Source organism: Eulemur rufifrons, chromosome 9, assembly GCF_041146395.1.
Source record: "Eulemur rufifrons isolate Redbay chromosome 9, OSU_ERuf_1, whole genome shotgun sequence".
In the NCBI taxonomy this organism is placed as follows: Eukaryota; Metazoa; Chordata; class Mammalia; order Primates; family Lemuridae; genus Eulemur; species Eulemur rufifrons.
In genome coordinates this window covers 51,280,596-51,295,818 of record NC_090991.1, presented here as the reverse complement: position 1 = coordinate 51,295,818, position 15,223 = coordinate 51,280,596, and the positions used below count along the sequence as shown (strand labels likewise).

The window sequence follows — 15,223 nt, the reverse complement described above, 5'->3', positions numbered from 1 at the left end:
CTCTCATAGGTCTTGGTCAATGCAAGAAGGTAAGAAAAAGAAATAAAAGGTATAAGCATTAAAAGTAAGAAATAAAACTGTCATTATTTGCAAGTGTCAGGAACATGTCACAAAATATCCAGAAGAACCTACTGATAAATCATTAGATTTCATAAGTGAGTTTGGCAAGGTGGCTGGATACAAAGTTAATATACAAATAGAAAATGAAATTAAAAGCTCTGAAGACTCACTTTTGTCCAAAGGATCAAGTTCTGCCCTGGACCACAGCCCAAGCCCCTTGCACTCTGGCCCTGCCTCCTTCCCCGGAGGCGTGGTCCTCCCTTCCTCTGCCACACCTCCACCTGTGCCCAACGTCTGCCTTTCTCCAGTGGCGTCTGGTTCTCCCTTCTGTATCTCTGAGCACCCTCTGGGGTGGACAGTTGAAGAGAAGAAACAGCAAACAAAAGCAAGAATGGAGGAAGAGTAGCAAAGCAGGGGCTCGATCTCCAGTGGCAAGTCCACAACGGGGGCTTCCTAAGTATGTGATGAGTGGGTTTTCATACGTCCTCCTCCATTCAACTACCAATCCCTCCAGGTGTCCCCCTGTCTGAGTTCTGTGACCCCTGCCCAGCTCTGGTGGTCCTGACCAGACTATGTGCCCATGGCCTGGGCCCAACACTGTGCTGGGCCCCAAAGGAATATAGCAGAAGCGTAACTCCAGGCTGTCCTGCTAGAAATGTAGCGTCTTGGGGGAGAGGAGAGATCACCACACCATGTACTTGCCAGCCATTGAGAGTGGAGCTGGGCTGCACCCACCCTAATGAGATGAGGGAATGGAGAGGCCGGGTAAGCAGAGACCTGAAATGCCAGAGAGAACTGGACCCCAGTCTAGGGCAATGCCGCGTCGGCAGGGGCCCTGGGCATCGACGCTGCCGATGAGGGAAGTGAGGCCAGGTTGGGGCAGGACCTGGGGGAGGCACGCTCAGGGAGTCGAGTGGGGCTGGGCCTGACCTTAGGGATCCTGACTCCAGGTCCGGCTCTCCCCACCTGGGCCCCGAAGGGAGAGTCACCCTTGCTGCCCACCGCCGCCCCGCCCTGGCTGCAGCGTCTGAGCTCACCATTGCAGAGGAAGCCGGAGGTGCGGGGACACTGGTAGTTGTCATACTCGCAGAACTGACCCTCGTAGCGGCCTTCACCGTAGCACACACAGTGTCCGCACTGGCACTCCCCTCGGCCTGAGCACGGCTTGTCCTCGTCCTCCCGCAGGCAGGGCTGCATGTCGCTCAGCAAGCCCGTGGAGCAGTTGCAGGTCTTGCCGCTCCTGAGGGAGGAACCCGTCACGTCCCCGCAGCCGGGGGTGAAGGTTGGGGCTTTTACTGTCCCCACTGTACAGAGGAGGAAACTGAGGCTCTGAGAGGCCCGAGGCAGGACCAAGTCACGCAGACAGCAGTGGCTGAGCTGAGACCCAAACCTCAGTGCCCTGCTACCCCCTCAGGGTCCCTTCGTCACTGCTGCTCTGTCTCAAGGCACGACAGACATGTTCGGCATCTTGATGCTTTAAAAGCCCTTCCTACCTTCCGTTTACAAGCTCTTTTCTGACTAGGAGATGCATACACGTGGTTCAAAATACTAAAAGCACAAAAGATACGGAGTGGAAAGTAAGTCTCTCTCCCGCGCTTGTCCCCCAACGCCCAGCCACCCCCAGCCACTGCTGTGTCAGTCCTCGCCTGTCTTTGCAGAGCTCATCCGCGTATCTCTGTATTTCAAAGTGCTTTGAACTGGATTCGCCCAACTACTGGGTGTGCCCCTCTCCTAGCCCTCTCTGTGATCGCCACCCGCCCCCAGGTGGCGTACAAGGTCTTCGGGGCGGGACTCCCCTCCCCCACTCACCAGCCCTCACTGCACACACAGTGTCCGCACGTGAAGTCCCCCTTGAAGTTGCAGCGAGCTGACTGCACCTCTTTTTGCTGGAATGAGACCACGGTAGGGTATATGGAGAAAGGGGGACCAGGGCCGCTGGACATTTCTGCTGCCCTGTGTGCCTCGGGACACCCCACAAAGGAGATGAGGCCACAGGAGCAGTGCTTTGTTACTCAGGGCCCCGGGGTGCTGGGCTCAGCCCCTCCCTCGCGCCTGGCAGGGCTGCGTCATACCAGCTCGCAGGCGCACACGTCACAGATGATGCCCACGTCCATCCTGAGGCCATCGGAGAAGGAAGGTTTCAGGTGGATGTTGCCCTTCTGGTCCTCCATGGGCAGCTGGCACACGTGTGTCCCATCCACGTCCTCGATGGCCCGAAGGTGCACTTGGTATGTGCCCTGCAGGGACCGCATGGTCAGCCAAGGCAGGCAATGCCCTGACAACCAGGGGCCCACTGGAGCCTGAAGGCCCTCAGCCCTCAAGGTACCCTCTGATCGCCATGCTTTTGTTAATCCCTCGGGTCTGACGAGGACACCAACAAGCTGAGGAACGTGCCAAGCTCATCTGAGTGGCTGACCCAGGCGGATTTGAACCCAGGCCTGCCTGACTCCAGGGGCCACGAGCTTTATTTTTGGAGACAGAGTCTTGCTCGGTCGCTCGGGCTAGAGTGCCGTGGCGTCAGCCTAGCTCACAGCAACCTCAAACTCCTGGGCTCAAGCCATCCTCCTGCCTTAGTCTCCCAAGTAGCTGGGACTACAGGAGTGTACCACTGCGGCTGGCTAATTTTTTGTTTCTATTTTTGGTTGCCCAGCTAATTTTTTTCTATTTTTAGAAGAGATGGGGTCTGGCTCTTGCTCAGGCTAGTCTCAAACTCCTGACCTCAAGCAATCCTCCCACCTCGGCCTCCCAGAGTCCTAGGATTACAGGCGTGAGCCACCACGTCCGGCCACAGGGGCCACACTCTTGACCCCTGTTTAGACACCACCACCATTGCAGGGTGCTATGCCTCCCCCTGGCCCGCGGCCCCCACAGAGGCATACCACTTTCCCCCGCTGAATGTGAAAGGACCCCGTCTTCGTCTTTTCGAACATCTTGGAGGTGACCTCTGTCCGCAGGCCTCGGGGGCTGTCCAGGGCCCGGATGTCCAGGTTGGAGCGAATGCGCTGAAGGGGGAGAGGCAGTCAGTGGCCTCTGCCTGGCCCAGCTGTGCTGCACCCCACCTCCATGGAGGGCCAGCGTGGTGAGGGAGGGATCATGGTGGCAGAGCCTGCCGCAGCCCGGGGACAGCCAGAGACCCCTCTCACTGGCCTCTCACACACCCACTTCTCAACTGTGACCTGAGACACCGCCTGTCCACTCCACCCCCGCCAGCCCTGCGCCGGAAGGGCTCAGACTCTGGAGCCCACACTGCCCTCACCTCGAAGGCTGCCTCCAGCAGCTCCACGATGTTGGACGAGTCTTCCTGCAACACCCCCAGCGAGGAGACAGGGAAGTACGTGTGCAGCTTCTGCGGGAGAGAGTGCCAGGCCTCAGGGTAAGCATCTTGTTGAATCTGGACAAAGTGGGTTTATCCCCACTTTGCAGATGGGGAAACTGAGGCCTGGAACCTGTTGTCATGTAGCAGAGCCTGCCCTTGGCCCCTACCTGCTTGGAGATGGGTTGGGGGGTGGGCACATGATCTCCCCTTCCCAGCAGGGCCCACTCTTGGGGGGGCCCAAAAGCTTTGGGAAGTGGGGGGAAGTAGTGTCTGAGATGTTCCATGGACCCCCTGCCCTGACCCCCTGTTGCCCGAGGGCCCAGACCCCCACCTCGTAGTAGCTGTAGGAGTAGTTGGTGACGGCGAAGATGGGGATGATGTTGTGCTTGGCAAGCACGCGCACCAGGGTGGGCACCGACGGGTAGTCCTGCGTCTTGTACTGGGTATAGGTGCCCGTGGCGTCCAGGTGGCACCTCTCATCGTTGCGGCTCATGATGCCGGCCAGCACGTTGGCGCCGTCAGCCTCGTAGTGGAAGGCCGACTCGGTGGAGAAGACCAGCAGGTGGGTGCTGTCGGGGCGCCAGCCGATGGCACTCTGGGGGAGGCAAGGAGGGGCGTGCCCACTGAGCCGGCTGCCAGCTGAGGACACAGCCCCGTACAGGGCAGTGACAGCAGGTCACAACACGGGGCTGAGCAGAAATCACGGGATTAACAGCACGTGCCGTCATGAAAAATGCGTGTGACAGCACGTGAGTGATGCTGGTGAGAAGCAGACACCCGCGGTGCAGCGTCTGTCTGTGCACGCGGCGGCCCCACGCACCTGGCTGCCCGTCCTCAAGCTTTTACCCACCCAGCTAAAGAACATTTTAACTGCACAGGAAAATTTCCACAGCATAACATTCAACGAAAAAGGACAGTTGAAATAGGTACAGCTGTGCACGGCAATTTGTTGGAAAAATATGGGTGATTTTGAATACTAAGTATTACAAGGGAAAGTGCCTATGATAGTGTTAAGTGAAAAAGAAGCAAATTTCAGGATTATACGTAAGCTGATTTCAACAATATAAAACAAGGAAAAGGGAATAAAATGTGTTGGCTGGATAGCAAGTGGCTGGCTGTTCGAGGGTGGTGAAATTATGGGCAATTTCTCTTCTTTATTTTCTCAATGGTTTGTAATGCGGATACGTTATTTTCTTAATGAAAAAATGGTGCCACTGTCCGCCCAGGGCCCCAGCGGCTGGAAGTCCCGCGGGCGATAGCCTCCCCCGCCCCAGTGCCTGCAAGATCCAGGCGCTCGTCTCTCACGACTGGGGCAGCACTCAGACTTCACACATCAAAACGGTCCGTTGACCATAGGTCGTGTAAGGGCGGAGCGCGACGCGAGGGTCCCTGGGCTGGGGGATGGGAGCTGCCCGACACCGTACCACCACTACGCGGCTCGGCTGTGGACCCCGAAAATAGCGACTGCCCGCCCGCAGAGCGCCAGCACTGGGGGGTGATTGTTCAGGGGTTGGCAGGTGCCGGGTCGGGGGGCTGAGTCATCAGGATGCCCCCTTGTCTCTTTCATGTCGCCCTCCCACAGTCTCACGCCTGTCCAGCAGGAGCTCCCGCTCTTTCTGACCCACCCTGAACGGGCCTGTTAGCCCATGGTGGTTTCCAGGTCAGAGTCCCCTACGGAGTGTTCACCTCCGTCGATCTGGACCCGCTGAGTGGTAGCGGCAATTTACCTGTCCCCTAACTGCCTCCAGCCGTAGCCCAGACCAGCCCCTTCCCCACCCAGTGCAGCCCTGGCACAGAGCTCGGGAGTCCAAGATGTCCTCCCGCTAAGGTCTCCTCTCCACAGAGCCCACGCCTCCCGCGGTGATTCTGCACCGACTTCAGGCCGGTCCCTGTCTGAGTGGGTGTGGAGGCCGGTGGGGAAGTGAGACGTTCTCCCGTGGGACAGATCCCACCTCACTCGCTGGCGAGGCGGGCGCAGCCGTCCCACGCTCTACTCTCTAGTGATTGTCTCGCACTCTCCAGATTTTCACGATCTTATCTGCCGTTCACCTTTTCTTTTTCCTGCTTTATGAAAAAATGAATGTGCAGAGAAGAAGAAGTGGCCTCTTCAGCTGCCCAGCACAGTTGGAGACTGGGCAGCTTGTGTGTCCCGGGAGACTGGCCTCAGGGCCCTGAAGATTCCAGAATTGCAAGGCCCACGTCTATCTTGCTGGCCAATACGAAGCCAGCAGTGGCTGCTCAGGCTGGGGGCCTTGGCTCCCAGCCCATCTTAACCCAGATTGCGACTGGGGCCATTGAGCTTGTCTTAGGGCAAGGGGGCCACAGGCTCCTGGGCATCCCCTCCGGGGCCTCTGAGCTCGGGGCCAGAGCACCCAGCGGGCAGCTCATGCCCTTGCCAAGAAGTGCCAGCCTCTGGTCTAGACGGGCAGCGCCCTTCCTGGCGCTCACCGTGCACACAGCCGTCTGCAGGATGGCGTCGAAGCCGCCCTCAGGAGCATCTAGGTTGCCCGAGATGCGCTCTCCCTGCAGCTTGTTCCGGAACTCCTCCACGTCCTCCGTCAGGCTGATGACGTTCTTGAAGGAGAAGGGGGGGTCGCTGTTGGGCCAGGGCTCCTTCAGCCTGGGGGAGTGGGAGGGAGAGAGAGCGCATCAGGGGGGAAGACCCCGCAGACCCCAGTGGCCCGACTCATTCCAACCAGAAGGAGAATTTTAAGCGCCTGGGTGAGAGACGAGGTGGCCCAGCCAGGACCCCTGCCCACCTGGGGCCCGTTCAGTCACTCACTTCTCAGGCCTCATGTCCGTCTGAGGGACGGTGACTTTGTCCACAAACTTGCCAAATCCAATAGTGTAGTCACGAGTGAGATCACTCAGGACCCGGGCTGGATGTCAACAGGAAAACGAGGGGACAGCTGAGCCCCAACACCCCCACATGGACATAGGGGGACCGGGGCTGGCTCAGAAGTGGGGAGGAGAAGAGCCACCTGCTGTTAACACTTTGCATGCTGGACATCAGTTCGTGCTCACAAGAGCTCCTGTCCGTCTTTAGATGAGGGCAATGGGACTTGGGGGACCTGGAGTTGTGCACACAGCAAGCAGGGGGTGGCTGGGGATCTGAGCCCAGCTGTCTGCAGGGCCGGGACTTCACCAGGCCTCGTGGCAGGGGCCGCCCTCTTTGTCAGAGCCAGATGGCTCTGCTGCCCACGGGCCTGGGCCTTCTCTCAAGTCCCCAGTGGTGAGCAGGGTCTGGCTGGGACCCTTCCTTGAGAATGGGGGGATGTTTTGGGGGGCTCAGATGTCCTGTCTTTCCTTGGGGGGTGGGTGTAGCTGTCCTGAGTCCTGGCCTCTCAAGCAGGTGCCCCGCCAGCCGGGGGAGGCCACCCTCCCCACCCCTGCCCTGCCGTCCTCCACACCGGCCCAGCCCTACCCAGGTTCTGCCCCATCTGCTTGAGGTTGTCCAGATCGTCGGACATGGAGTTGGAGAAGTCCATGAGGATGTACAGGTCCACAGGGCTCTCCTTGGGCTCGAATACCTCCAGCTCGAAGTGCTGCTCCTCGCCCGGCCGCAGGCGGACCCGCAGGCTCTGGGGAGACACCTGGCTGCGCTGCAGGTTGACGTCGATCTGGGACTCCTGCATCCAGGGGAGGGGGACAGCCGGCTGGAGGGTCACTCCAGAGGCCCAGCCAAGGGGCACCGTGGACCCCCATAAACACCTAGCTCAAGCATGGAGAGCCCCCGCCACCCCCACTCAGGCACCTCCAAGATCTGGAAGCTGCTCTCCATGACCACCACGCTCTCCTGCCGGCAGCCCGCGGCCAGCAGCTCTGCCTGGGTGTTGCAGCGCCGGTCCTTGAACATCTGGCCAGAGAGAGATGGGGTGTCGGCGGGGGCAGTGCCCGTCCCCTGGCTGTCCCAACCCTGGATTCATTTCCACCTGATATTCTTGACCCTTGCCTGTTCTCCCACAGCCACCTGGCCCGGGGCTGGGCGGGGGTGTGGCAAGTGTGGACTTGGCCCCAGGCTCCCGCAGGCAGGAAGGAGGGTGCAGCGCCTCACCTCGTCTGTGCAGTAGGCGCAGTCCTTGTCCACGCGCACGCACTCGGTGCAGCTCTTCACCTGAGCCTTCTTGCAGCGGTTGGCTGGGGGCAGAGGTGGGCACACGCATGGGGAGGGGCCTCAGCAGTGACAAGCCCTTTCCCACATGCACCCCCACTCGAGAGGGGTAGGGGTTCTTTCTCTATTTTACAGAGGAGGAAATAGGCCCTGGGGTGCTCGGTAGCAGCACCGCTAGAAACGAGGAAAGCCTGGCCTCGAACCTGGAACTTGCCACTCAAACTGGGACGAAGGATGGTGGGGGCTGAGATGGAGGCGCTGGCCCATTCACTGGCTGGAACGCCCTGGCCGTGCCCCTCACCACTACCCCCCAGATCCTGCCAACGTTCCTCAGCCTTCCCTGCTATCTGCCACGAGCTGCCCCGCAGTACACGACAGCTGCCACATGACCTTGTGTCCTCTGAGCCTCCTCCAGGAGAAAGGGGACTGTGTCTGTCTTATTTGTCACTATGTCATGTCCCAAGTACCCAGCACATGCCCTGCACACAGTAGGTCCTCAGTAAATGAATGAGGTAAAACCCCAGAGTTTCCCTAAAGGTTACTGGGACTCCACTTGGTTCTGCCCAGTCACGTGCACCCAGTGTGCCCGGCAGCTGCTCTCCCGGGCTCCAGGCAGTGGTGTGCTGGCCAGTGTCTGACAATGGCTCTGGCGAGGGAGCCGAAGATTGACTTGTAGCATCTGCCAATTTCTGTGGTGTAAATATTCCCACCATGGTCTATTTCAAGCTAACAGCAAGACTTCAAATGACAAGCAAAATTTAACCGGTTAGAACTGGCGCCACTCATTTGCCAACTGGTGATACTCAGAGAGCAGGTGACACATCAGTGGTCTCTCTCTCCCCTCCAAATTCCTATAAAACTTCTGACTCCACTTTCAAGGCCTCAGTACATCCTCTGGGCTCCTCAGTTCCCTGAGTGTGTACTGTCTCTAGACACAGCCTTCCCCTCTGTCCTTGGACTGCACAGCCGGGACTCGCCACCCTCCAGGCTCGTGAGCGTGGAGCCTCAAGCTCTCCAGCCCGGGACGTGTGCCATGGCCAGTGGCCGGCTGGCCGAGAGAGTCTGGGTGAGACACCTGTGAGAGGCCCCGTGGGAGGACAATGCCTTCAAAGGTGTCCCCTGCCAAGAGGAGTGCTGAGGGCAGTGCAGACTCACCCATGGCCCCGGGGAGGCAGGTGCTCAGCAGGGCTGCCAGCAGCAGCCTGGTCCACGGGCTGGGATGTGGCCCTGCCATCCTCTTCCTCCTGCAGAACAGCAACAATTGACATGTGACACCACTACGGCCCTGGCTGGAGCCGTCAGCTCACTGATCCCCATCAGAGCTCTGCAGGAGAGTCAATGCCATTGCCACTGCGCAGCACTGGACACAGGCTCTGGGAGCTCCAGGAAAGTTACCAAGGGTGCCCAGCTCTGAGAGGCAGGGCCCGGGGTCCCTGACCCCTGTCCTTCCCACTGCCCCCTTCCCTGCCATCCCCGCAGTGGGGATGGACAGAAGGCCTGTTCCCTGCCCAGGGAGGCTCCCTCTTGCCTTCGAGGGCTCTGGCTTCTGAGCTTGTCTCAGTGCCAGGTCCCTTGGCACTGGCATGTCTGAGGGCAGGGCAGGGCAGGGCTTATTCTGCCCTTGCCTTTCAGCCCCCAGTGGGTCTGGGTCAGACTTGGCAGGGATAGGGTCCCCCAATAAAGGGGCACCCTAGAGGGGCCCTGGCTCCACCTCCTGCCCCCTCTGTCCTGGCCCACGTGCCCTTTGGGGAGGTGGCACAGTCAGGAGGAGGGGGCCCCTCCCAATATCCAGGGCCTGGGGGTGGGGTGCGGTGGCTGGCAGCCTGCTGCTGCCCTGGGCTGGGCTCCGCCTGGCCCATCAGGGTGGGGTCTGGGTTTCCTGCCCTCCCCTCCCCCTCTGGCTGTCCCAGAGTTGAGTTTCTGGGGCCCTGAGAAGTTCACCCTTTCCTAAGGTAGCACAGAGTGAGACGACAAGCCCCTCCTGTGGCACACACTGTGGTGCCACCCCAGGAGCCCCGTTCACTATTAAACCCTCACCATTAAATTCCTCAGCGACCTCTAGGGCAGACCCAGGCATCCCTGAGGCCTTTTAAGAGAAGGGCAGCCTGGAGCCTTGGGGAGAAAAGGGGCAGGACACAGAGCCACCCAGCCCACGGAGCTGAGGGCAAAGGTGAGGGGCCGCGCCTCTTTCTCCAGGGCCAAATCCCCTAGCGTCCCAAGGCCTGGCCGTGCCCGCTGGCCCTCAACCCAGCTTGGCGGCAGGGGCAGCCCCAGCCCTGAGGTCCTGTGGTGCTGGAGAGGCCCTTCTCAGTCAAGGGCAGGAAAGCATCATCTCCCTCTCTCCGAGATGCGTGGCCTGGAGCTGACCACAGCAGCGCCAACAGCCTGGCCACTGGCAGCAGCCCTGTGCCAGCGGGGAAAGGGTGGGGGGCGGGTTCCTAGGGGGAAATGACTTTCCTGCAGTCTCCAGGCGTTGGCACCACACCCACATGCCACACAATACCGGCTGCAACTCCGGCCTCCCCGGGGCACCATTACACGGGCAGGTGCGGGCACTGGAGGGCCGAGCCCAGCGCTTCCTCACCCTCCCTGCGCCCACAGCGGGGCATGCAGCACTGACATCCACCACCATGACAGCCACGCGGGCCCAGCAATTCACAGACATGACTGCTATGGGAACCGCATAGGACCCTGGCGCGGACATGCCTGCGTTACACCCATTTCCCAGATGACTCGGGGCACAGAAGGCCACAGGGCTTCCCCATCCACAGCCAGCACGGAGAGAGCCTAGGCCAGAACCGCATTTAACCTCCATGGCATACTCAGAGGCTGGAAACGGCAGTCAGGGGTCTGGATAGGCACCCAAGGATGTTTTGTTTGACTGAATTTGTGTTTAAAAAGTGTTTTGTTTTGTTTTTTGAGATAGGGTCTCGCTCTGTTGCCCAGTCTGGAGTGCAGTAGTGTCATAACTCACTGCAACCTCAGACTCCTGGGCTCAAGCCATCTCCCTGCCTCAGCCTCCTGAGTAGCTGGGACTACAGGGGTGCCACCTTGCCCAGCTAAGTATTTTTTATTTTTTTGTAGAGATGGGATTTTGCTATTGCCTGGGCTTAAAATGTTTTAAAAGGAGTTGCCAATGTTAGAAACAATGAGATTTCACATAAAGTAAGGATTGTGCGTTTATCATAAGATGTGTCCCAGGCTGAGCACTCAGAACACCCACACTCCAGGTCACCCACTCTCCAGGTCGCCCAGGCCCCACCAGGCTGCCCCGACTGGTATGTACCAGCCTGGTCCCTAGAATATGTGACTGCCACCCTGAATGCTGTCACACTGTGGCACATGTAGCCACATGCATGGACATACACTGTGACCCTAACCACACGCAGGCTCAGAGCTCCCCCACCCGCCCCACGGGACCCCTGTGGGCACATCGGCACCTGCCCACCCCAGCTCTCACCCTTCCACTCTCCCGCCTCCCCGTCCTGCATGGCCCAGGCCTCGCCCTCAGGGTCAGCCGCTTTGAGAAGCCTGGAGGGCCCTGGCCCCTCAGCTGATTCCTCACCCACATGAGATCAGGGCCACGGAGACAGAGACCCCTTCCCTGCTGTCCCTCCTGCTGTCTTCTTTCCCCCGGCCCCCAGGGTGGAGGCTCTCAGCTTTCACTTCTGAAGTGTAATGTTGGGGCCACCAACAACCATGGCACTGGTGCCCAGGGTGTGGCAAGGTCGTGGGGGAGGAGGAGAAGGAGCCTTGTCCCTGTCCTTGGGAGCCATCCGGAGCCCCAGAGCCAGAGTCACAGCCAGCAGCCACCCCAAGGCCCGAGCAAGTGGGAAAAGGGGCAGGCACTGCAGGGGGTTGCAGTGGTGGGCACAGCCGCAGGGCTGGTGGGTGAGGTCAGGAGAGCTTCCTGGAGGAAGATGTCTGGAGCCGGCTTTGGGAGGAGAGCAGGCCTGTGCTTGGCCAAGAGAAGAGGAGAATTAGGGGCTTCCCGGAGCCCAGGTGGGCTGTGGCACCACACAGGGCGGAACAGGGAGGGTGTTTGCCTTTTGGGGAGGCTGCTCCTCAACCGTCTTTGCAAACTCCAGACGGGCCCAGCCCAGTAGGTCTGCCAGTGCCAGCTTCTGCCCACCTCTCCTGCGCACCCACCCAGCACCCTCCCCCAGCCCGGAGGTATGACCGCCACGAACCCTGTCCTCTCTGCTCCCAGCTGTCCCTGGGCACACTGGGCGGGCTGAGCACCTGCCCGGGCAGCGTGGGCAGAGGCAGCCAGGGCCTGCCAGCCTTCAGGCAGGGGAAGGGGAAACAAAAGCCACCGGCCCTGCCCAGCCAGCTCCCCTGCGCGGCTGCTCAGGCTGGGTGGGCACTCGCTTTCTCCGGGGGCGCCCGGTTGCCCTCCGTCCCGCGCCCGAGCCCCGGCGCCCGCCCCGGCCGGCGCGGGACCTACCTCTGTGCGGACGGGCGCCCCCGCGCCGGGGCTCGCGGCTCGCGGTCGGTAAGCTGCGGGCGCGCGGGCCAGCGGGATAGTCCGAGGGCGTCGGCGGGGAGGCCGGCGGCGCGGGGAGGCGGGACGGCAGCGCTTTATGGGCGGGCGGGCAGGTAGGAAGGAGGCGCTGGTGAGTCAGGCGGCCGCATTCCTGCGCGCCGCGCGCACCTGTCGGGGCAGGAGCCCGGGCGCCACCGCCGCCACCGCCGCCGGGCCCGCCCCCCGGAAAGGGCTGCGGCTCCCGCGGCGCCGGCCCCGCGCCCCGACCCGACCCGCCGCGGCGGGGGCCGGAGGAGGAGCCGCCCCCTCTCCCTCCAGGCCAGCCCGGGCGCGCGGCCTCCCCACCTCTCCGGGCTCCGGACTCCTCCGGACCGGGGCGCCCTCCCTCCCCCAGGACCTGGGCGGAGAGCCACCGCCGGACTGTGCGGCCGCTGCCCCGATGGCCATCAGTTGAGCGCTCCACCCTCCCTGCTCCCTGTGCCGACGTGAGGAATGGGCGCAGGGAGCGCCCCCAGCCCGGCCGGGAGGCCTGGCTCCCCGTGCCACCGCTGCTCTGCTATCCACGGGGTCCTCTCAGTCTCCCGCCCCGACCCCGCATGTTGTGTCCGGAGGGAGATCCGAGCAAAGGTTGGGTCCTCTGTGCAAGCTACTGAAACCTCCTTAAAATGTGAGCAACGATTCCCACCAAGAGGCCAGCCCTGACCTGGCACGGAGCAGGCGCTCCATGAGTTGTCACAGGTGTTCTCGACAGGCTGATCCGCAAAGCTGTCTCTTCCAGGCAGTCCTTTGCGAGCAGTCCCTCAAGTGCCACCGGTTACCTTGGGTGTCAAGTCTGAGCCTCTCAAGGAGTTCCCTGACCCCAGATGGCTCTATTTTTTCCTAGCATTACCTGCCAGCAATGCCAGACAACAGCCGACTGCTGGCAGCCCTTGGCCCAAACCATGCTTTTGCACCGCGCCGGCCCCTCTGCTAGGAACGCCCCTCCCCCGCGCTGAGCCTGATTTTTCCTCCTTCCTGAGAATCTTCTTGACTCCCCACACTCCAGGTTGGGTTATGTGCTCCCAGTGCCCCTGAGGCGTGGCTTTTCATAGCATTTGCCGCACTGGTTTGAAATGATCTGTTTAGGGATATCTCTACCGCCTTGGACAGTGACCCCGAGAGCAGCTGATCTCTGGCAAATCTTACTCCCCAGCACTTAGCACAGTGCCTGGTGCATAGCAGGTGCTCAGTTAAAAGGTAGTTGAACTGAGTCGGATTGTCATGTGCCCTCACCGAGCCTCCATGTTCTCATCCGTAAACAGATTTGTGCCCTGCAGGTGCTCAGAGTGATTGTGGGAGTGCTCCTTGCAAGAGTTGCCATAGTTGCCACTCAGCTGCCTTGCCCAGTCACCTGAGAGCCGTTCTGCACAGGCCAGGTGCTCAGAGAGGCCTGCTCCTAGATTAGGCAACACTGTGGAAGGAGCTCCACTTTGGTCAAAGCACTCAGGTCTGCGTGTGCCAGGCCAGCACAAGTGTGCTGTGGACCTGAACCACTCCAGCAGGTGCCCAATGCACGCAGGAAAATAGGAGAATGGAGTAGGAGCTCAGAGGACAGCCAAAGCCAGCCTGTCCCAGGGGCCTTTGTCTGCTAGCAGCATCCCTTAGAGGGCTGGGGTGGGCCATCTACACCCCACTGTGGGTAGGGGGCTGAGGCACGTTCCTAGAGAAGACCCAGCCCCAGAGGTGGCAATGCCCCAGACTCCACTGGACTCAGCAGCCCCTTCCTCTCCTCATTGCAAATCCTTCTGAAAATGGCCAGGGGCATTGGAGCCCTGCAGCAGCCGAGAGGCGAGATGTCCACTCCTGTGGACATCTCTGCAGGCGATGCAAGAGAGGGGAGGCTCCCGAAACAGCATGGAGCCCATGAACCTTGGACTGCTGCTCCTAACTCCTCTGCACTCATCATGTGGCCTCCAATAGGCCAGACTTGTTCATTCATTTGTCCAATCACTTATTCATTTTACAAGCATTTAATGAGTTCCTAAGCCAAATGCTCGGGAAACCAAGATGAATGAAACATACCACCTGCTTGCTTCATGGAGCTCACAGCTGAAACCATGGGTTTCCAAAGTGGGTTGCAGATTCTCCAAGGATGTGCCAGCTAAGCCACTGTTAATATACGTCACTTATTGGTAGAGAGGTACACGTTTTTATAAACAAACACATTATTAACAAATAATAAATAGACAGGGGACATGTGATCAAAAAAGTCCAGTGCCCAGTCTGGAGAGGCAGCGTTAAGCACATGCTTCAACTGAACTGAGGGCAGAGGCTTCTCAGGTGGAGAATCTCTGGGTTTAATCTATCCCCAGAGCCAGGGGATTACGCAATAGGCCCCTTTTGAATTATAAATTTTCCAGGCCGGGCGCGGTGGCTCACGCCTGTAATCCTAGCACTCTGGTGAGGCCGAGGCGGGTGGATCGCTCGAGGTCAGGAGTTCGAGACCAGCCTGAGCAAGAGTGAGACCCCGTCTCTACTAAAAATAGAAAGAAATTATATGGACAACTAAAATATATATATACAAAAAATTAGCCGGGCATGGTGGCGCATGCCTGTAGTCCAAGCTACTCGGGAGGCTGAGGCAGTAGGATCGCTTAAACCCAGGAGTTTGAGGTTGATGTGAGCTAGACTGACGCCACGGCACTCACTCTAGCCCGGGCAACAGAGTGAGACTCTGTCTCAAAAAAAAAAAAGAATTATAAATTTTCCTAATTTTTTATTTTGAATATTTTCAAACATACAAAAAAGCTGAAAGAAAAGTATAAAAATCATTTGTATTTTTACCAGCTTGGCTCAATAGCAATATTTTGCCATATTTATTTATATATGTTATATATTCACATTTTTATTTTTTAATTATTTATTTTCTGAATGAAGTGTGCTGTAATTGTATTTTTTTTTGTTTTTGGAGACCGAATCTTGCTCTGTTGCCTGGACTAGAGTGCCGTGGTGTAAGCCTAGCTCACAGCAACCTCAAACTCCTGGGCTCAAGCGATCCTCCCACCTCGGCCTCCCAGAGTGCTAGGATTACAGGCGTGAGCCACCACGCCAGGCCCACATTGACCATTTAAAGAGCCCAGCCAGTTGTCCTGCAGAATGCCCCACTTTCTGGACTTGTCTGGTTGCTTCACTGGACTTGCTTTTTTAGCCCCCTGTAAACTAGGGGCTAAGTCTAAAGGTTTGATTAAACATTTTGCAAGGATGGTCAGGT

At 59.2% G+C, this 15,223-nt stretch overlaps 1 protein-coding gene across 1 annotated transcript in view; it reads right to left on the bottom strand.

Annotated features, from left to right (window-relative positions):
* The window catches only part of ITGB4 (integrin subunit beta 4), a 32,118-nt gene extending 20,152 nt beyond the window's left edge, over window positions 1–11,966 (bottom strand). The window contains exons 1-13 of the mRNA XM_069482853.1: window positions 11,935–11,966; window positions 8,643–8,731; window positions 7,431–7,513; window positions 7,131–7,232; window positions 6,801–7,005; window positions 6,159–6,255; window positions 5,825–5,996; window positions 3,708–3,971; window positions 3,317–3,406; window positions 2,940–3,062; window positions 2,133–2,297; window positions 1,870–1,946; window positions 1,098–1,300 (exon numbers count right to left, since the gene is read on the bottom strand). Coding sequence (XP_069338954.1) covers window positions 1,098–1,300; window positions 1,870–1,946; window positions 2,133–2,297; window positions 2,940–3,062; window positions 3,317–3,406; window positions 3,708–3,971; window positions 5,825–5,996; window positions 6,159–6,255; window positions 6,801–7,005; window positions 7,131–7,232; window positions 7,431–7,513; window positions 8,643–8,721 — 1,660 coding nt within the window. The 5' untranslated portion in view covers window positions 8,722–8,731; window positions 11,935–11,966. The remainder of the gene's footprint in view (window positions 1–1,097; window positions 1,301–1,869; window positions 1,947–2,132; window positions 2,298–2,939; window positions 3,063–3,316; window positions 3,407–3,707; window positions 3,972–5,824; window positions 5,997–6,158; window positions 6,256–6,800; window positions 7,006–7,130; window positions 7,233–7,430; window positions 7,514–8,642; window positions 8,732–11,934) is intronic.
* Window positions 11,967–15,223: the final 3,257 nt, after the last annotated feature.